At 40.3% G+C, this 22,174-nt stretch overlaps 1 protein-coding gene across 2 annotated transcripts in view; it reads left to right on the forward strand.

The window, feature by feature from the left end:
• LOC102371325 (BRISC and BRCA1-A complex member 2) overlaps positions 1-22,174 on the forward strand; it is a 217,112-nt gene that overhangs the window by 39,656 nt on the left and 155,282 nt on the right. For both annotated transcript variants that reach the window (XM_025212347.1, XM_025212348.1), the window contains exon 4: positions 13,782-13,876. In XM_025212347.1, the coding sequence (XP_025068132.1) occupies positions 13,782-13,876 (95 nt within the window). The remainder of the gene's footprint in view (positions 1-13,781; positions 13,877-22,174) is intronic.

Raw genomic sequence — 22,174 nt, forward strand, 5'->3', positions numbered from 1 at the left:
GGACTTTGCCTGCTTGTGCCAACTCACCAATAAGGATACCGCTGTGGGTGTGTGAGGCCATGGAGAAGATAAATGATTTGGTCATTAGTGCATTGAATAGATAGATGAGACGGTTCTACACATATATATGTAGAACTGTGTGTGTGTGTGTGTGTGTGTGTGTGTGTGTGTAATTAATAAAGGGGCAGTATATTTGTCTTCCTGAAATCTGGAGTGATGTGTAGTCGATCCATGTTCAACCTGGTGTGTACTCTCTCTTTGTGAAAGTACTTGTACTCCATAATAAAATCCTTTTGATAAATTAAATGGATTGAATTCTTTCAGTATCTCAGCTTTTTGGTGGTCAGCATGAAATTAATTGGTTTCTTTCTAGGCCCTTGTTGGATACAGATGTCCACAGTACAGTATATATTTAGGACTAAACTCGTGCTGACTGGTACTTTGGGCCATTGACTGAAAATGGGAATTGAGAATCTTCCATCCCTGTTGTTTGTTTTTCTAGAAAAGTAATGCTGATGGGACATTGTCAGGGTAACTTGACAATGAGTACTCTGTGTTGTACCTATTCTGTGGGTTAAGTAGGGAACTTGAATTCTTTTAGCACAGTCAGAGTAACTCCATTCAGTTTTAGCTTCACTTTTAAAATTGCAAAGGAAAGTCAAAAGCCAAAAAGGTTGAGTGGTAAGTGGGGAAAAAAATGAATATAAAATAGGCTTCTGTAGAATAGATCCATAAGTATGTAAAGAACCTCTTAGTTTCAAAGCTACCCATAGCTTGCTTAGAATCAACTATTACTCATTTGTTAGATTCATTATGCATTTTAGAGAACAGATTAGAATAGGAGAAGAATAGGAAGATAAATAGAAACTGACATTAAAACTTAATTCTTTGCATTTTTCTGTCTCTTGATGTCATCTTAGTTCTTTCTTTAAAAGCCTATAAGGTCAAATATTTTGAGACTAAATGCTGTTTGAGTGAAGAAGGAAAACAGACATAGAATGGTACTGTAGGATATTGAAAAGCAGAAGATGTGTATAGTATGCTTTTCATAGATTCATAGATGTAGGGTTGGAAGGGATCTGAGCAGATCATCAAGTCTGCCCCCCTGCCCTGGGCAGGAATGAATACTAGGCTCATCTGACCCCTGGTAAGTTTAAGCTCATATGACCCCGGCCAGGTAGTTATCAAGCCTCCTTTTAAAGACCCCTAAGGTAGGATCCAGCACCACTTCCCTTGGAAGCTGGTTCCAGATCCTGGCTGCCCTGACTGTGAAGTAGTGACTCCTGATGTCTAGCCTGAACCTACTCTCAATCAACTTGTGGCCGTTATTCCTTGTTACTCCGGGAGGTGCTCAGGGGAACAGGGTGTCACCCATTCCCCTCTGGTCCCCGCTGGTAAGTTTATAGACGGCCACTAGATCCCCTCTCAGCCTTCTCTTGTAAAGGCTGAACAGGTTCAGGTTCAGTAGCCTCTCCTTGTAGGGCCTGCCCTGCTGCCCCCTGATCATGCCAGTGGCCCTCCTCTGGACCCTCTCGATGCTGGCCACATCCCTCCTGAAGTGCAGTGCCCAGAACTGGACACAGTAGTCCAACTGTAGCCTGACCAGTGTTGCATGGAAGGGGAGGATCACCTCCTTGGACCTCCTCATGATGCATCTGTGGATACATCTTTATCTTCTAATTTTTCTTCTAAATTAATTCTTGACCTCAAATCACTTTATTATCAGAACAGTTTAAAAATCTTTATTAATTTAGCTGGAATTGAAATCCTACTGAAGTAAGCTTTAACCACCAAATCTATAAAGGTGATGAAATGCATATGGTCTTTCAAGTGCGAAAGTTGTGGATGCACTGTTCGTCAGCATGTGACTCTACCATCAACTCATTGACAGTGGTTTCCCAATTCAGGGTGTGGTGGCAGGTAAAAACAGAATTGAGAAATATGGAGTTACACTTTCATAATTTAAACTAGCTGGTTATCACTAATCACTGTATAATCTTTCCTGTGGTGTTCAGATCTACTTTAGGATTTTAGCACACTGATTCATCCACAGCTAGTTGTCAGCCCCATGAGTGTAAGATCATACTGAAGTGGAAGAAGACAGGAATGGTCCTTCCAGCTGCGTATTTCTAATGGTACCACTCATCTGGAAAATGTGATAGTGGGGAAAAAAGGGGTGGGGGCAAACTTCATCTGCTTCTGATGGGGTCCTGTGGGACTGGGCAGAGGATCAGGTTTTTGCTTTTGTAGGAAATGGAGGGAGCACAAGACACCCTTCTTCATGGCATAGATTCCTCTTATCTCCATCCCACGTTAGCTTCTTTTTGCCATCACTACCCACATTTATAAAAGAGGTGTGCAGGGGTATTATAAGCAGTTAAAGAGTTAATGGAGAGAAAAAGACAATAGAAGTAAAGTGAAAAATAGGGAGAGGATTGGGAGGAAAAGAGCAAAAGTTGAGAATGGAGGGAGAGAAAAATGAACGAGAAGGTGGAGATTTTTGAAGTGAGGAGGAAGGAACTACTAGAAAGAGGGGACAATAAATGGAAGTTAATTCTGAGAAATACTGAAAACTCATTAGTATCTCAGTAAGTGAACATCTGAAAAGAGCTATTAAGGACCTGATATTACTAAATTAATTGAGTGTAGCTGGTAGCAGTGTCTGTAGTTAAGGTTGCCCAACAGAGTCCATTTATAAAACCATGCTTTCAGGTGTTTATAGCTTTAAAGGTTTGGGTTGAGAGTTCACATGTGGGTTATTTGCCACATTATTTATTCAATATAATAAAAATGGAACAGCTGTTTCAGAGAGTGAAACAGGGTCAATAGTTTTGAGAAGCCCAAGCACTTCTATACTTGGGAGTAAGGCCTTGAAATTTGGCAGTGCGTTCACCCTAGGGATAGGAATATGGCTTTATTTTTCCCTATGAAAATCCACTCAAATCTACCCAAGTCACAAGCCTTCAAAAATTGTGGTTTTCACGAACTTAGTAGAGGCTTATTATGGTTTGGCAGGTATTGTTGTCTGTACTGGGTATGCTCCAACCCAGGACTGGAGGATTTGAGTAGAACTTTGTGACTACATACTCCAGCTTTGAAGAGCTAATGTGGTGCTGGGCATAGGAACTGAGATCAGGGAAACTGTTCCTCTCAATGTTGTGCCTAGGCAGTCAGCAGGCAATAAAGGAAACAGATGGGGTGATAGATGGGGAAGATTCTGGAAGTATTGTAGGAGTAAGAGGGTGGGACTGAGGAGTAAATGGGTAGGAAGCAAGAGAAATGGAAAAGAGACAGGAGCCACAGACTGTGGAGGTAGATAGGAGCCAAGATGCAGGTGTAGGGGAGGGTTGGGAGGATCAGAGTATAATAAGATTTGGGGGAAAAATCTGCAATATTGATTCTGTAATACTTGTTTTAATGTTATTCCACAGAAATGGGAACTCAAGATTCTAAAAGTGCCTTTTAGAATCTTATATGCAATAAATGTATTCCTATATCTGACAGTAATATTTATGTCATCTAAATAACGTAAGATTTGCCAGATTTCCTGAACAAAGTAGACCATTGTTGTTGATTACATGCTTTTAAGTGTGAGGAATCTTTGCTACTTTGAATATTGTGACCTGGCTAACCAAAAGGTTCATTTTTTATTTTAATTTCACTGGGTAGTACTTAAAAAGAATTTACCAAAACTGTAGTGCACACGTTGAAGGGAAAATTCCTGAGTACAGAACACCTTTTTACAGTATGTTTTGCTGCTATAAAGTTCCTGCTGTTGGTGGCTAAAGCTGTACTTTGTATTTCCCAAAGCAAAATAGAAAATGTGCTTCTGACCCTAAGGATTTTATACATTCAGTTAGATATGAAATTATAAGATATATACAGCTGGAAAAAATGAACTAGGAACAGTGTGGGCAACATCAATATGGTGACCTGATTTTTCAACAGAGCTTAATGCACAGCATAATGTAGAAAAAAGTATTCTTTATTTCAATTACTTTGAGCAGGCTTTGAACCTATGGTTTGTGGACCTGCGGGGGTCTGCAGACTCTACGGGATCTGTGAAAGATGACCGTGTTATCCGAAGCGTGTGAATACCCACACTTACAATTCATAGGGGTTTGCACCACCATTCAAAATTTCCAAAGAGATCCATACTTCCATTCAAAAATTTTTAGGGGTCTGCAAATTGTTAGCAATATAAAATAGCCCATAATATTATGGAACAAAAGTAAACTTTTCTGTGTTGTTTTTATATTCATTTCACATAAACATACCAAAGTTGGAAAAATCAGTTAATTTTTACTGTGTCCTTTCTGATCCATGCACATTTTTTGTGAACTGTACTTATAAATTATGATTATAGCAGGTGTGACTGTTTAAACAGAGTAAGCTTTAGGGTGAGCATTTGCCTAGAAGACAAGGAGACCTTCGGGAGTGCTGATAGTGCTGAAGAAGTTGGTATTAATGATTCATTAAATGGTGCTCTGTTGTCTTAATTAGAAGCAGGCAACTACAATAGCATGAATCTGCAGTCTTAATTGGATTGTGACCTGTTAATAATATGGGGCTTAATTTTAGTTTTCTGTAATGAAAAATTTGGAAGCGACTGCACGTCTGACTAACTGGTTGTTATAGAACTTTCTTTCTGGTTTATTTTGTACCTTTGTATGTTATTTAGACCCCATATAATACCTACGTTAAACTACTGGGAAATGTCAATTACTTTATGGAAACAATAACATTTGGACACTTTTTAAAAGAGAAATTTAAGCAATAAGCCCTATTAAAAGAGAATTAAAAAAACACAGACAGTTCCTAAGGTATTGGGTCTCATGGTGAGTTCGCAAAAGGGTTAGATTAGGATAAATTAACTGAGATGTATTGACTCTCACTACTTAATTCACAGTACTGAGTTCACCTCTCACAGTGACTACTTTGGCAGACTCCAGCATATGTAGAATGTTGCCGGAACTTGCTTAAATTCATGAAGGAGTTCGAGTACACATCATGCCTTTCCTCAAACAGTCCATTGGTTTCCCAAATCATAATTACACTCTTCTTTCTTCCAGCTAGAGTTGTTGCAATTTCCTTCGTACAGATTTTTTCACTTCTTCATCCAGTAGGTAATTATCTAGCCTTCACTTAATATCCTATGTCAATTTAAGTTTTTTTTGTGAAGGTCCCCTAATCTGGAATGGTCCTCTTTGTCATTTTCTGTTTACCTACTTCAAGACTCCAGTTGAGACTTACATTTTCTATTTTGTCTGAGAACTTTAATTTCCATTTACAAATAGAGTAGAAAATCAGATGTTATCACAGCAAGCTCTGGGGTTTCTGTAGATGTTTTGTTATTTATGGAACTACAGTGTATTTTCCTCAGGAACTGTAAATCTGTTGGCTTTACTTGGTGAATCTCATGTGAACATAGGACTGAACTTCCTTGGACATTGAGTTTACCTGCAGAGATGACTTCTGTTGTACTAAATCTCACTGCTCTCAGAGCAAAGTATAAAACTCCACTTCTTCAACTTAGGTGTCTTACAAACGCAACTAAGCCAGCAATTAAGCAGGAAGAAGACAGAAGGTAAAGAGAAATGGGACCAAGGCACAAAATGCTGTGAAATGCTGAAGTATACAGAAGCTGCTGGAGTATACAGAAGTTTCAGGAAGCACTTCAAAATGAAGTGCTTTTAAAAAGTCCCAATTTTTTTTCAAGAGTCATTTTTTAAGAACTTAATTCATTCTTTGGCTGTGTGCATCTATACCATCACTGTTTGAAGGCACTTGGGGCACATTACAAAGCACATCTGTTCATGGCCAGCTCTCTGCTGATTAGAGGAGAAAAATTTCAAGCAGTATTAAATTTACTAATCAGAGTTTCCACTCTTGATTTTTTTTTCATCACAAGCCCTGTGATACTTGGTAATTTATAGGGCTGCCAGTTAATTACAGTTAACTTACATGATTAACACAAAAACAAATTAACGCATTCATTTTTTTAATTGCATTAATTCTGCACATCATTTTGTCCAGTGGAGTGGACCAGCTCTGGACCAACCAGAACCCACACGCACAACCCTGACCCCGGCCTGCTCCGCGACTCACCTGCCCATGCTAAGCAGCGGCAGTGGGCAGGCAGAAGCTGCTACTCAGCACAGAGTAAAAGTGGCCCCTCTCCCTCACTGCTGCATGGTGCTTCTTGTTGCAGCTGCCCAGAAACCTCTCCTGGGCTGTCCTGTGACTCCTCTCTGGTGCTGTCACCACTGTGTCTGGGGCACCCAGAGGGGCTGTGGTGGCAGTGCAGAGGAGCTGCAGGGCAGCCTGGGAATGGGCTCCAGGCAGCTGCAGCAAGATGGGCCAGCAGCAAGAATGGCTGCTTTTTTTCCATGCTGAGCAGCAGCTTCTGCCTGGCTGCTGCCACTGCTCAGCATGGACTGGTGAGTTTGGAGCAGGCACAGGGCAGGCTGTGGTCAGGGCTGTTCACGTGGGTTCCAGCTGGTCTGCTGTGGCCAGGGTAAGTCCAGAGCAGGAGCAGGAGAGGCTGGGGTTGGGGCTGAAGCTGTGTGCTCTTGGTGGTGGCGGAGAGGAGCCACAGGACACACAGACTGTGGGCTGCTGGGGGTGGGGGGAAGGGGGGTGCTAACTATTGTTTAACTATGCAATTAAAATTGTGACTATTGTGACTATTTTTTAATCTTGCAATTAATTGCAATTTTTAAAATCATTTGTCAGCCCTAGTAATTTGGTGGTATGTGGGCTTTTGGTAAGCACAACTGTTAAAGTTAAGTTTGCATAAGAAGTTTTGATTAAAAATAAAAGAAATTCTGACCTTTTGTGGTTGCAGTGAAAAGCTTGAAAATACAAACGATGAAAGCTTAGAAACAAAAGGATAAATAAAGAACCTCAGGCTTGAGGGTTGTGGGGGGATTGTAACAGGATTTAAGCTAACCTCATGATTTTTCACTCAAGGTCACTGTTTCAAATCCAGCTTTGAAAGGATAGTATATTAACATTATTTCCATGTAATGGTGGTTTGGTGAGTAGTATGTGAGTTTGATAGTTTGTACTTTAAGTTTCCAGTGAAAGGGTATTCAGATTCATTAAAGAAAAGAAAATCCTGTTGTTCAGTATTTGGCAGGGAGACCTAATACTGAAAGCTATTGCGACTGAACTCTCTCGTCCCCATATAAGACTGGTCAGTTCTATGGATAAAACTCAGTGTGTTTATACTAAACATATATGCCATCATCCTGGTTTTACCAATGGTAGGAAATAAAGCAAAGAGAAGAGAGTTTACTTACCCAGTCATCCAGCTGGTCAGACCCAGGAATACAACCTAGGATTATTTGATCATATTCCAGTGTTCCATCCGCACTTCCTCTGGAATCAGTGTCTCTTGATCAGCACTGAAACATATCTGCAGACATGTAGTGGTTAAAGCTCCTTCTTGTTGTCCATGCACCTGGACTTCCCTGCTCTGGTACCACCAGGGTCTCCACACAAATGAAGCCCATGATTCTGGCTTCTACCCAAACAGAGTCTGCGGTCCCTGTCCCTACCCGGGCAGGACCACAGCCCCGGCCTCCACTCAGACGGAGCCCCTGGCTTCCTGTGGAGGCTGCCTGGCTCGGATGCAGGCAGCTAGGTGTGGGAGCACTGACACCTCCCCTTGTGGGATGTGCTTAATGGTGGAGGCCCTGATGTGCCAGATTAGGGAGTTCCAGGCAACAGTGTGGTGGCTGCGCACCATTAAAGATGCAGAGCAGGAACTAGACGCCTGCTTCCAGGCTCTCCACTGGATGACTGATGGAGGAAATAAAGAGCTGCCATACAGTCCAGCTAGGGGTTGTCTGGGTAAAGGTAGTCTCTGGCCCAAGGAGGCACTGGGTGACCATCCCCTTGGAGCTGCACAACCATTTTGAACCCCTCACATCAGGAGAGCCAGCTAAGCGCCTGGCTCCAGCATGTGAGAATGGAGGACCACCAGCAACTGTGCCTAGAAGATGCAGAGTAATTGTGGTAGGCGACCCCCTCCTGAGGGAGTGCTCTGTCACCCTGACTCCTTAGCCCATGAGGTCTGCTGCCTCCCTGGGGTTCATGTCCTGGATGTGACCAAGGGGATCCCCAAACTCATTCAACCCTCCGACCACCATCCCGTGCTACTCATCTATGTGGGCACAAATGATACAGCGTGAAATAATCCTGGCTGGGTCATGCAGGACTCAGGGGGCTGGGGGCACAGATAGTTTTTTTCCCTCAACCCTACGGGTCACAGGCCCTGGAGGCCAAGGTGCATCAGTGAGGTGAGGAGAAGACTCCGGCAATGGTGCTATCACGAGGGGTTCAGCTTCTTTGACCATGGGTCGCACTTCAGTGAGAGAGCTAACAGATTGCTGGGAAGGGATGGTCTCCACCTCACCCAGAAAAGGAAGAAACTCTTCTCAGCCAGAATGGCTGACCTACTCGACAGGGCTTTAAGATCGCTGGGGAATAGGCAGTCAACTAACAGTTCTAGCCCAGGTCATGTCAACCACAGTAGAAATAACTTAGGTAGCCCAAGGGAACCCACTCCTTCGACAACCCAAGGAAAGGTCATGTCCCATCACATAAGGAAGCCCAGGGCTTCCCATGATAGACTCAACTGCCTGTATGCAAACACCAGGAGCTTGGGAAACAAGCAAGAGGAACTGGCCCTTCTCTTGTGCAATAAAAATTATGACTTCATAGGGATAATGGAGACCTGGTGGGATTCCACCTAGGACTGGTCTGTGGGTATAGAAGGCTATATCCTGTACAAGAAAGACTGTATTGGGAAGAGGGATGGGGGTGTAGCTCTGTCAAGGAGCAGTACACTTCCCTTCAAACTGAGATCACTAACCATGAAAGGCGTCTTGAGACCCTCTGGGTTAAAATATGGGGAGAGCATGGGGAAGGAGATATACTTGTAGGAGTCTATTATAGACGTCCCCACCAAGAAGAAGAGCTGGACTGCGAATTCAGTAGGGAAATGGCTGAGGCTGCATGGTTCTGATGCATGATCGTCATGGAGGACTTCAACCTCCCTGACATCTTGTAGGAAGAGCACATGGCCAAAGCTGACTGGTCACGTAGCTTTTTTGCTTGCATTGATGACCTTTACCTAACGCAAGAGGTCTACGGGCTGACATGGGGAAAGGCACTGCTGGATCTGGTTCTGGCCAAAGGGGACAATCTGGTGAGCAATCTGAGGATCAAGGGGGAGCTTGGTGACAGCAACCATGAACTGATCACTTTTTCTGTCCAACGCAGGGCGGGCAAACCCCTCAGTAAAACAGAAATTCTCAGCTTTGGGAAGGCTGACTTTCACAACCTCAGAAGATTGGTCAGTCAGGCACTAAGAGGTCATGGCCCCTTACAAAGCGGAGTCCACGAGGATGGTTATTCCTTAAGAATGCAATCCTTGAAGCGCAAGGGAAGTCCATTCTGTCCCACAAGAAATGCAGTCAGCAGGCAGGGAAGCCCCCTTGGCTAAACGGGGAACTGTTGGACCTTCCAAAACTTAAAGGAGAAGCTTGTGCCAAAAGGAAAATGGGAAGCATCACCAAGGAAGACTACTCAGCACTAGCCTGCACATGTAGAGAGTAGTCCAGAAAAGCCCAGGCAGAAACCGAACTCAGGCTAGCCACAGAAATGAAGGACAACAAAAAGTCCTTCTTCAGATATGTGGGAAGTTGGAGAAAGAACAAAGGCAACATTGGACCCCTGCGAAATCAAATGGGGCAGCTGACGTCTAACACCCAAAAAAAGGCCAATCTCCTAAACGATTACTTTGCCTCAGTCTTCCACCCATCCATGGAGGTCACACTGTCCGACTGGATGCAAAACACCCAGGGAGTGGGAGGCAGGCCCACAATTGACATCGATAAGGTGAGGGAACACCTTGAGAGGCTAAACATCCAAAAGTCAGTGACCCTGGATGAAATGCACCTAAGTGTCTTAAAGAAGCTGATGGACATCATAGTGAACCCTGTGGTGAAGATATCTGAAAATTTTTGGTGCTCGGTAAGGTTCCGGAAGACTGGAAAAGAGCCAACACGGTCCCAATCTTCAAGGAAGGAAGGAAGGAGGATCCAGGGAATTCCAGGCCAGTCAGTCTGACGTCCATCCCTGGAAAGATCTTGGAGAAAATCATCAAGGGATCCGTCAGCAACAGGCTAACGGAAGGCACCCTTCTGAATGCCAGCCAACATGTTTTTTTTACTGGTAGGTCTTGCCTGACCAACCTCATCTCCTTCTATGACCAGGTGATATATTGCCTGGACAGGGGAGACTAGGTTGATGTATAGCTGGATTTCAAGAAAGCCTTTGACTTTGGTCTTTCATGATGTCCTCATGGTTAAGCTGGGGAGCTGCGACCTCGACCATCACATGGTCCAATGGCTGGGAAACTGGCTCCGGGGTCAGACCCAAAGAATACTAGTGTCACAACCCAATTAAGTAGTGCCCATGTCACAAGCAAGTAAAACCATTCAAAGCAGTTTTATTTTACACTAGGTTAACTAAGGGTTAACTAACAAGATGATAGTAAGTTTTTTTTTGCTGTGCATGTCAAAAAGAGATTTATAACTACGACCCTAACTAGAAATGAAACAGCCTTCTGTGCTTTACATAAATCATTATAACTGGTCAGAGAAAACAGGGAGTAGCCCTGTGAAATAACGCCCTAGCGAAGACCGCTAGATAATTGGCGATTCTAATTAAATTTATGACGTGGCGAAAAGCAATTGGCTATTACACAAATAAAACCCGTTTTCACTTCCATGAAGTCGGAGAGCGACTCCGTATACATCTGGAGACCTCTGACATACGTGTCAGAGTAAACTGGCAATTTGATCGCTTGCCAGTTCGCCCCCCGTCTCGACCCAATCTCAGACGTAATCGACGACCGCCGGCCCGACCTTCGGCCCGACCACTTTTGCGAACTGACCTACTTTGCAGACCGACCTCATGAACTCTAAGCTGTAACTAACCAAGTATCTGTCTTTCACCACCTTGACGGCGTGAGTAAATAATCTTGCTTTACAACCGATAAGCGTCTGCCTAATTAATTCCACTCCAAGCGTCACAAGTACCCGCCTGACGGCTTCTAAGGTCCCGACCCCCCCGCTGCAGTGCATGGCAGCGACAACTAGTTGATGGGAGCAAATCAACGTGGTGTAAGGTGACCAGTGGCATCCCTCAGGGCTCAGTACTCAGGCCAGTTCTCTTCAATATCTTCATTAATAATCTGGATTCAGGCATCAGATGCGGGCTGGCAAACTTTGTGGATGACACTAAACTATGGAGGAAAGCGGTCACGCTGGAAGACAGGCTGAGGTTACTGACCGACCTGGACACACTCGCAAGGTGGGCGGACCAAAACCTGATGGCCTTCAACATAGAGAAGTGCAGTGTGCCCCACCTTGGGAGGAAGAATCAGCAGCATACTTATAGGCTCGGCAATGCTACACTCGCTAGCACCATGACCAAAAGAGACTTTGGGGGCTTGATTGACCTCAAGAATGAATATGAGCCACCAATGTGGTGCCATAGCTGGCAAAGCAAAGCAAACTCTGGCATGCATCCACTGATGCATCTCGAGCAAAACTAGGGCTGTCATGCTCCCACTTTACTTGGCCTTAGTGAGGCTGCAGCTGGAGAACTGCATCCAGTTTTGGGCCCCCCACTTTAGGAGGGACGTGGATAAGCTTGAAAGAGTCCAAAGGAGAGCCACCCATATGATCAAAGGCCAAGAGGGCAAGCCTTATGAGGACAGTCTGAGGGACTTGGGACTCTTCAGCCTGGAGAAGAGAAGGCTCAGCGGGGACTTGGTGGCAGCCTATAAGTATATAAGAGGTGTGCATCAGGACCTGGGAGAACAGATGTTCACCAGAGCTCCCCAAGGGATAACAAAGTCTAATGGCCACAAACTCCTGGAAGGCTGATTTAGACTGGACATAGGAAAAAGCTTATTTACAGTCTGTGTGCCCAGGGTCTGGAACAGACTCCCCCCAGAAGTGGTGCAAGCACCTACTCTGGATTCCTTCAAAAGGCGTCTGGATATTTATCTCACTGGGATCATTTGACCCAGGCAGAGTTCCTGCCTATGGCAGGGGGGCTGGACTCGATGATCTCGCAAGGTCCCTTCCAGCCCCTAACATCTATGAAAATGCTGTGCCTGGCCCCTAGATGAATAGAAGACATCAGTTTGCAGGGTTTGTAAATCCAGTACTTTCACCAGCATTACATTCCTACACAAATTTTGAAATACAGAAAACGTGTGTGTGGGCAGGGGGGGAATGTATTCTCTCCCCCCCCCCATATATATTACTCCACTTTCTGCCATTTTACTATGCTTATGTATCCTTTATACAAGTAGTAGAACACAATAATAAAAAGCTTTCACTGCCAGCTCCTTCCTTTTTTATTCTTCCTGCCCCATAAATCTACTTTACACATTGAGGGTCATGGAGCTATCCTTCATGTGTCATCACGAAGGGAACAGAGCAGTTCAGATGCAGAATAGTAGTACTGAATGTAGTTTCTTTTTAAGACAGTTTTTTGCTCCTATATAGCTCACTTTATTTCTCCGTAAGTTCATGTTGATGACCACATCTTGATCTCTGGAAACTTTTCAGTTAAACACATTTAGAAGTTTCTTTCCACTGTAATTTGAAATTTACTGTTTAAAAACCTTCATTTTTCATGCTTTGCAACCAACATTGGTAAGATGAGTACTCAGTCAGACTGATCCCCTTTTTTTACTTCTACCTACCATTAATAAGCAGGAAAAAAATAACATTTAGCACAGATCTTTAATATCTCCATTGTATTGTGTTCCATTCAATTAGGATCTGGCTAGTTGAGCTGACACCCATTGAACTTAGCTGTTCTGCCCCCAAATTGTGTTCATTGGGAAAAATGACTACATAATTGAAGGACAGTGCCATTAATTAATTTGCAATGGTCCTATCTGTGGAAAGCTCTGACTCTGAATATAATCTGCATCTAAGTCAAGAATATGGATTATAGGAAGCGATGTGATTAAAAAAAATATGTTTTAGTAGTTTTATATTTTTTTTGTCTCAGATGTTCGGATCTAACACGTTCTGTTTATAATGCCAAGGATGATTTTTTTTTTTTTTTTTCTGCACAACCGTCAGCACTGAAAAGCTACATCAATTAAGCTGTTTTCTGACTCTTACACCATGTTCAGTAATAGGGATTCTGGAAATGGAACATAGCTGACAGTTTTGTGATGATGCTTGAGGCAGAATTGTTTTCAGTTTCCTTTTTCTGTATTCACTCTGAAGTGTTAACTGTAACAAAAACTTGGTTTCCCATCTGTCTTAGGGTTTTATACTTCCATCCATCACCATAATATCTGAGCACCTGTGTAAAATCAATAGGTTTTCTTCAGTAAATAAATGTGACTCATAAAAATAAAGGGAGCAAAACATGTTGGTTACAAATATTTGAATATAATGTGTTGCTATAAAGAAGGTGCTTTTTTACAGAGCTCCTTTTCTAACTGAATTGTTTTGAGGCTTTACCTGTGGCATAACCAATGACAATGCAAGTAATAATATGTTTCTGTAGTGCATTTTCAATTAACTTTATCATCGATGCATCTGATACTTGCATCTTTCATATGAATTTTGTTAAATAAAAGGGGTTCGTTATTTTTTTTTTCATTGTAGCATTTAGGATTGGGGAGTACAAAGTGGAAATAAACAGTATATTTTTTACTTGTATTTCAGGGGATATAATTTTTAATGCCCACTATCCAGAGCTGCCACCGGATTTTATCTTTGGAGAGGATGCTGAATTTCTGCCAGATCCCTCTGCTTTGCATGTGAGTACACCTTCAGTGTTTTATGTGATCATGATATGCTGGAGAGGCTTATGGAACAGTTTAATAATAGGAATTTACTAACAATGCAGAATAATTTTAATCTGTATTTGACGCTCTTGTGAACATATAGACATTTTCTCCTGCTGTAATGATTGAAACATTAAATAAAAACAAATTTTATGAAATCAACTTTAAATCAAGACAAGACATTGGAGGCCCCATATCTTGTCTGTAGTAAATACCCGTTCAGTGTGTCTATTTTAAAGAAAATATTTTATCTACTTAGCACTTGATAATTTCCAATATTTGCTTCTTTACAGCACAGGATTAAGCTTTGTTCTTACCTTTAAAACATTTAATGGTTAGAAATTGGGTTGTGCTGTTCTTTTGGTACCATATTAATACCAGCAAGAGGAGAAACCAGGTGGAGACATACTGTGGACACTTGTCAGACAGGACTCTAAAATTTATACTTACAGTGAAGTGGTACTGCAGTCAAAACAGGAGCAAGCTTTGGAGCAGAAAAATAATAAAAATCAACCCATTAGGTAGACAATAATTTGTTACAAAGTGTTGTTAATATGAAAATTGATATAAATTATCTAAATATGAAGTACTAGGTACTTAAATTTGCCTATAATGATAATCTGTTCAGTTCATAAGTGAACTTTGGTTGTATACATGTAATACATCACATTAAGGTGTTTCTCCAGTCAGAAAAACATGCCTTTTGTTTAACGCTCTAGTAACTTTCCTGCCCAGTGGGAGTCGAGATTGAAACAACTAAGTTTTCCGTAAAGATTTTGTAGTTTGCTGACTGCTGCTTGTAGCTGGTTTTATTCACTTGATGAATGATGATAAAAATATTGAGGTATCTTTTAGTCATGAATGCATGAGAAATGCATGCATTTGTCAGCAATAGGTTGCAAAAATTCAGCGTGGGCTTGTTATTGGTCCTTATTCCATTCCTATCAGTGTGTTCTCTTTTCAGCTATCCTATGTCCCTGTAATACTGTACCTGCACTTCTGCAATCCTGGAAAAGATGCGGTTGTGACACTGAAAATGTTGTCTCTTGCTATGGTACATCAAAGAGGCTAATTAGTTAGAGATGCTATTTCATACTGAAGGTTGAGTTTCATATGGTTCAGATCATTGCTAAAATGAGCTAGCCAAAGCTGTGTATTTTGGGATGTTTTGTTTAGATTTCTCTAGAATTAGTGTTTCTGTATCTTGACAAAGACACTTGTGAACTCAAGGCAGGGAGGCATAAAACTGAAAATACCAATTTCTCTTTCACTTGCTTCCAGAACACTGAAGAATAAAAAATAAACATCACAAAAAGGGGAAAGTATTTTTTTATTCACAGTTTAAGATGTGTGTATACCATAGAGAGAAACAAAATTAATTGCTTAAATAGATTTAAATAGCTTTGTATTGTTACATCTGTTCAGGAATTTGATTTAATGATGGGCTGCTATCCCTATTTTAGGACTGTCTCATTAATTGTCAAATTCTTTATGTTCCCAGGCAAGATGTAATAATCTAGCACCCATTGCATTTTATTTATTATGTCCTTCAGAGAAGTTATAGAATATATGTTGTAATAAGTGAAGTCTGACATTTTTTATCAGTCTTTAATTCATCAGGCACCTGACTAGACCTTTTATGCATACACTGTGATTCAGGGGATCAGTGGTTGCCTACTTTAATTCATTTACAGTTCTTCTCTGTTTGTTTGTAATATTCCAATTTTCTTAATGGTACTTATCGCAACATCAGTTAAAGGTTTGTCTAACCGTCAGTGTACAAACTAAAGACTAACATTTTTGTGTAATAAAAAGAAAAATGAAAAGTGCAACAAAGGTATCTCTGAAGCAAAAGAAACTCTTGAAGGGAATTCTTCACACCTTGAAGAGGGGCTATTCATATAAAAGCTATTGATAAGTATGCCAGTACAACAGGAATCTGTATTTTGACTAACCATACCATATATACATCAGGTATACCTGCCATGTTTCTAATGTTAAACAAGTACATAGCGATAACAACCCAAACTTCTAATCCAGTGCTTCCCAAACTTTTCCTCAGTATGGCCCCTCATTTCTAGCCCACAGCCCCTCTCCCACATGACTCCATCTACTGATGTTGTGACCCACTTTGAGGTTGCAACACGCAGGTCGGGAACTGCTGTTGAATCCCTTTGCAAGCTTCTCCTTGCTTTATTCACCTTTTTTGCTTATCATCTTGCTTACTAATGGTTTTTACCATGAATACTAGCTTTGATGCTCTTTTTGTGTGCTTCTCTCACAGGCTCCTGCATGCTTTCATACATGTCACTTCCAATACACAGACATCCTTTCTACGTTGACTGTAAAGTTCCTCTTCTCCCTTAGTTGACATAATTTCCTGAAGGCCTATTTCTTTCATGACACCTACAAGATACTAATTACTTAACACGTCTGATATTTAAATTAATTAGAAACCTCCACAAATCAACACCTGTTCTTTAGTGTGCTGCACTCCAGCAATGTTTACTACGTGTGTTACCTTTGAAAGTTGTCCTTGTCCCGTTCCTGGAGCCCCCCTATTCTGCCTTGCCTCCACTTAGTGAAGTTCTTTGTATTGTTAGAAATGTAGCATACACATAGTTTCTCACAAATATGTATGTATGTATGTATTGTTGCTACAATTAGCACTTGATTAGCTCCTTTAATGCAAAGTTGTTCTTCAAGATTAGTAGGATATTTTACCCGCTGGCTGTAGGAAAAGCTGGTTAACAGACTGCACATAATTATATAATGAAACACTTCCATTTTTAAGCAATTCTTTATACTTTTTTGTAGTAGTTTCTGGCTGTCAAATTGAAGGAACAGAAGCATTGAAGTAAATGCAGTCCAAAGACTCCTTAAACAAATAGCAAATGTAGCAGAATTCCAGAAGACAGCAGATACGAAGCTGTTCTTTGAATGACCACAGCTACCTTAGCAGTTCGTTTCATGACATGCCGTCAAATGTTGCCATATGAGTGGTGTCATACATTGCAACTTGCCTAAAAACTACAAGCACTGGATACTCTAGATTCCTTGACCTCATATGATTCTTGCATGGCTTTCAGTAAATTTGCCAATGGAAAGCTGAATGAGAGAGGACAGCGGATGACTTCCACAAATTCATTTACTTTCTATAAACTGAGAGACCTTCACTACAGCAACCGAAAAGAACACGTATCGTTGCTAGGAATTGCTTCACTAAACAGCTAATACAGGATGTCAGGAATAACAGCTTTTAAAAATAAGTTGTGTTCTACTTTAAGCTTCTGCTTTCTTTACAAGATGCTAAAAGGACACCAAAAAATCACACCGAGCTTTCTGAATGAATACTCTGAAATTTCTGCAGGTAGGGCAAGGTTTTAAGCACCGATTCAGCAAAGTGTTTAACATCATGTTAGACAAAAGCAGATTGTTAACTGTTCTGGCCAATTGGGGGTCAGAATGCTTTAGCATTTTGCATGATTTGAGCTCTTAATGACTTAGATGTGCTACTGTATCTTTCATTTACAAAAACTGAAGTTACTGCAGTTTGACATTCTGCAGTTGTGACTCAGTTCTGCATTAAAAGATAATACACATCATTGTGTATTTTGTAAAATCAACTACTACACCTGGACAAAGTGGGCTTCCCATGCCAGAGTTTTTTTATGTGTATGTCTGAGAGATGTCCGAGACGGTATCAACTTTTTATTTTATGTTGCTTGGTTGCTACAAATGAAGGCTTGGCAAAATGCTTTAAAATTATGGAGTGGAAGGCACTAGGGAAGATCAAAGTGTTTTAGAAATAAATGTGTATGCTTTTATTTTCATTTTTTTTAATACTGTGGTAAACTACAGATATACATTTCTTACTTTTTGTGTGTGTATATAATAAAAATCAGATTCCCAGGGTGTAAATAGAAAAGTTCTCCCCCTTTGCAGTGTTTATTCATTTTGGTTGGCAAGTATTAGAAATGTATTAAAAAAACAACGTATGATTCACTCTATTCTGATTAAAAATTCAATTGGCACAAAATAAGATTAGTGATTCTTGTGTACGGATGAGATTAATTTGGAGCTCATTACAATGACGCCAGTTTGAGTAACAAGAATTGTTTGTTATATTAGCCTACTTGATTGTTAGTGTGAGCCAGTTAATAATTGAAGTGCATATGCAAAATGTTAACCCTGGTTTTCCAGTGTTTTGAAGTATATTCCGCTTGGCAGAATGTAGGCAGCAGTAGTAAAACTAAGCTACCTTTTTGAGTTTGGGAAGAATATCCCAATTGCCAATATACAGTAGAGATTTGAATCACTGTAGAGTCAAATCATCCATTTATTCTACTGAAATGCGGTAACGGTGTTTCCTTCATGAAGATGTTTCACAGAACATTGACTTCTTAGGGTTTTTAGCTGGTCTTCATAGGCCTTAATGATCTCGCAGTCCCTACCATAGTAGCAGGTATGATTCTTTACAAAACCTTCATTTATTTTTGTTTGCTCTTCCCTCTTTGAAGTGGCTATATTTGAAAGACCAGATAAATGATTCCTTCTACTTATGACAAATAGGGTTCCTTGGGTAAATCTAATGATCTTTTCTTAGACCAACTCAAATAGTTGGAAAAATTCTTCTTTGCAAGCTATCAGGTACAAATATCCTTTGTCAGGCTGAGGAAGCTCCTGTAGTTGGTTTGTGCTCAAATGGCACCTATCCTGGGCTCATTTTTTGCACATCTTTTATATTAATGCTGCTTTAGTGTTGTTGTGCTTGGGATGTGTTTGTAGATACAGTTCCCTGTATCTTGACCTAGGATTGACAATGAGTTGATTGTTTATTTTAAAGCATTCTGAAAAGATGTCCCAGCTGTCTGTAGCTTCTCCTGTACTAATATCGTGAGAGGGTAGTGCCAATTCTAGGACCTCTTCCTTATTTATTCTATCCATCCATTTTGCTATGAAAATTCTATGCAGATAAAACCATTAAAAGGTGCTAAGTTTGTATTAGATGGTCTTAAAATCAATCTTATCTTTTTTCAGCCTAAAACTAAAAATATGATCATGACTTTAGTTTTAGCATGCAAGCTAGACCTTTTTATGAAGCATTCTTAAGCAAATGTATTAATACTGTTAATCCAGCTTTCCACTTGACTTGTCTAACTTGTGAAGTTGAAGAATTCTGGCTTTGGTTTAGGATGTTTGTATTTTCATATGTGTAATTCTTGTGATGAACTACACAACCTATCATGTAAGTACCCTAGTTTTTGCCTAAACCGTTAACATTTTCAAATACAGTTGCTAGGTACTTTTTTTTGAAGTTTCAGAATGGTTTTATATTTGCAAACTGTATGCTTTGGCACAGGTGTTCTAAGTTTGACCACTTTTCTAAAGGAAAAGAAAGCTATCAATTTTCCCAGGGTGGCACATAGTCGTAAAAATATCAGGAGTGAATTTTTTAGGTATTTTAAAAAGGATGCACTTTTATTTGAAAACTGATGCTATATAGTGAGTCTACAATAAGTTTATCAAAGAGTGTCACATAGCATAGTTAGAGCACTTCTTAGTTTTCTAATTATTGTTGTCTTGAGAAAAGCGTTTCTTTTTTTTTTTAATATCCTATGCTTGATGATGTGTGGGCAGACTTGTAGTTGTTTGGGTGATTGTACTGCATGTTTCCACACTTTCTTACTTTTTCTGTATTTATTTTTAAGTTTAATCTTGCTTGGAAATTCAAGCATGTATTTTAACAAGCTACAATCTTCTTGAGGTTTTCCCCCTTAAATATTTACAGATTGAGCTGCAGGTTAGCCAAGTCTGTTTAAATAATTTCTCAAAACAAAACATGAAGCTTTTGTAAAATATTTCAGAATGGTTCAGTGATTGGAGTCCTGTTTAAATGTGCAAGATGTTCAGAGACACTGCCAGATCCTGTTACCTACCTTTCCCATTTAGGATCATTTTCCATATGGAGTCACCCTGTCATATAAAATACTCTCCTTTGGATGGATGAATCAACTGCATGTAAAATGCAGGTATAAGTCAAAGTGTTCGTTTTCTAAGAAATTAATGGAACTTTCTCAAATTTCCAAAAGGCACTGCTCCCTCAGCACAACATTTTTAGAAGAGCCAGACTCAGAAGGGATTTGAAGGATTGAATAATTCCTTGAGAGAGAAGGTTTAGACCCTTGTTCTTGCTACCCTAGCTCTATTTTATTCCTTTTAAACTTGCACACCTGTACAAACTTGGTGTCTCTGGTTTGTGAAACCAACATTGGGGGATGTCAGGACCTTTAAATTTGCTTAGAAAAATAATTTCTAAGCAGCTTCACCATAACCTATTCTGTTGGAAGTTAATATATGAAATATATCCTTAAATTCCCGCTGGCTAAAAGTGACCATCTCAGTGTAAAGCAGAGTTATCAGACAGCTGAGTTAAATACATTTGGGTAATACTGGTGAAATATTATCACACAAGTCTATTAGAATTTTCTTCATTGCTTCATAGAAATAGACACCAGTGGATATGTATAGGTACTGTGAACATGACAATTACCAGAACATAAAGCAAACAAGAGAAGAAATATATACTTAAACTAGCACGTGTGCCACAACTGGCATGAGCAACCTGTGTGTGTGTAGCATGTGGCAGAGTGGGGAGGAGACATGCACCATAGTACAGGTACTTCTCACTTAATATCATCCTGGTTAATGTTGTTTTGTTATTACGTCACTGATCTTTTAGAGAACATACTCGTTTAAAGTCATGCAGTGTTCGGTTATAACGTTGTTTGGCCGCCACCTGCTAGTAAGTAACTACTGTGATGTAATTGGATTCGCTTAACATTGTTTCGCTTTGTCGCATTTTTCAAGAACATAACATCAACGTTAAGCGAGGAGTAGCCGTAGTACATAGGACACGGAGCACAGGCAGGAGACAGAAAGCAAAGTAGCAGATTAGATAGGAAGCACAGAGGGTTGGGAGTAGAAAGCAGAGCAGCCAGTCGGGCAGGGAAGGGGATTGGAGTGGCACCCATGGAAGGTGTTGGGCTAATTTGTGGCATGCCTGCCAAAAAGGTTGGCTCCCACTGATCTAACTATAGAGCTTGGCTTTCACTTTCATTTGGAGTTTTATTGGATTTGTATGTTGTCATTGCACTAATACATTTTTAGGAGTTTTTATGCTGGGTTGGCTGCTTTACCTTTTATTAAGGCAGCTGTAGGTTTTGTACTGTACTTGAATGTCTTTGGGATTGAACACTTTAAAAATAAAACTTTTCCTAATTTTAAAAAATCTTCCAAATTGTGATTTTTCAGAGGGAGAGGAAGGGAAATTAATGATTTTTTTTTTTCAAATATGAAAAGCTTTTCTATTAAAAACATTTGCAATTTACATCTAGACAGCAATCGTATGCCAAGCTTCACCCACGGAAGTTTTAAAGAGCCAAGATATCTAAACTTGAAAATCTGGGTTTATAATAGAGGTGCCAACTGCACTCTGTCTGTATTTCTGTGAACAATGATTTGTCCAAAACAATACATGCAACTTTGGTGTGTACTGGTTGGTTAAACTTTAAATTCTGATTTTTTTTTTTCCCTAATTTTTATAGCTATTTCTTTGTCATTGAAAATAGATGAACATATATTGGTAATCACTAGGCTGTTGCTAATTTATTGAAAATGTTGTAATAGGCTTTTTTTTGATGATGATAAAAGGGGATGGTAAACCTTTCACTAGAGAGAGGTATTTAGCTGCATTAGTCTGAAAGCAGGTAGAAAGCAGAGTAGAGAGACTCACCTTATGTCTTGGTCTATATATATAGAGCAGAAGCTTTTGTGAACTGGAGTTCACTTCATCAGATGCTGTGAAAGGCTTTCAACATCAGGTTGTTTCTCAAATCAAACCAGATAAGATTTTCTTGCTTTATCTTATTGTTTTGGTGGTCTATGTGCAATAAGCTTGTTGATTTTAAGTTCGCTTTCCTGTAGAGAAAGCAGCATGATAGTTGGCAGTAATTAGCAGGCTTGTTTATTGTCCCAGCAGGGAAGTTGGTTATTGAATGGGCTATGGCCATGTGGTCTCCCAACTCTAGAAATTCTTCTCTCTTAGTGTTTAGAATCATTTGTAGATTAGTATGAAGGAAGCTGGCATTACTATAACTAGCATGCTGTATCTGTTCTGTGTGTAAGTAGAAGATTACCTTTTTGGGTTATTAACTCGGTACCTCTTGCTAGCAATAAAATAATTAAATGTTTCATGAAACATTTAAAATA

This window comes from Alligator sinensis, unplaced genomic scaffold (assembly GCF_000455745.1).
Source record: "Alligator sinensis unplaced genomic scaffold, ASM45574v1 scaffold758_1, whole genome shotgun sequence".
Taxonomy (NCBI): domain Eukaryota; kingdom Metazoa; phylum Chordata; order Crocodylia; family Alligatoridae; genus Alligator; species Alligator sinensis.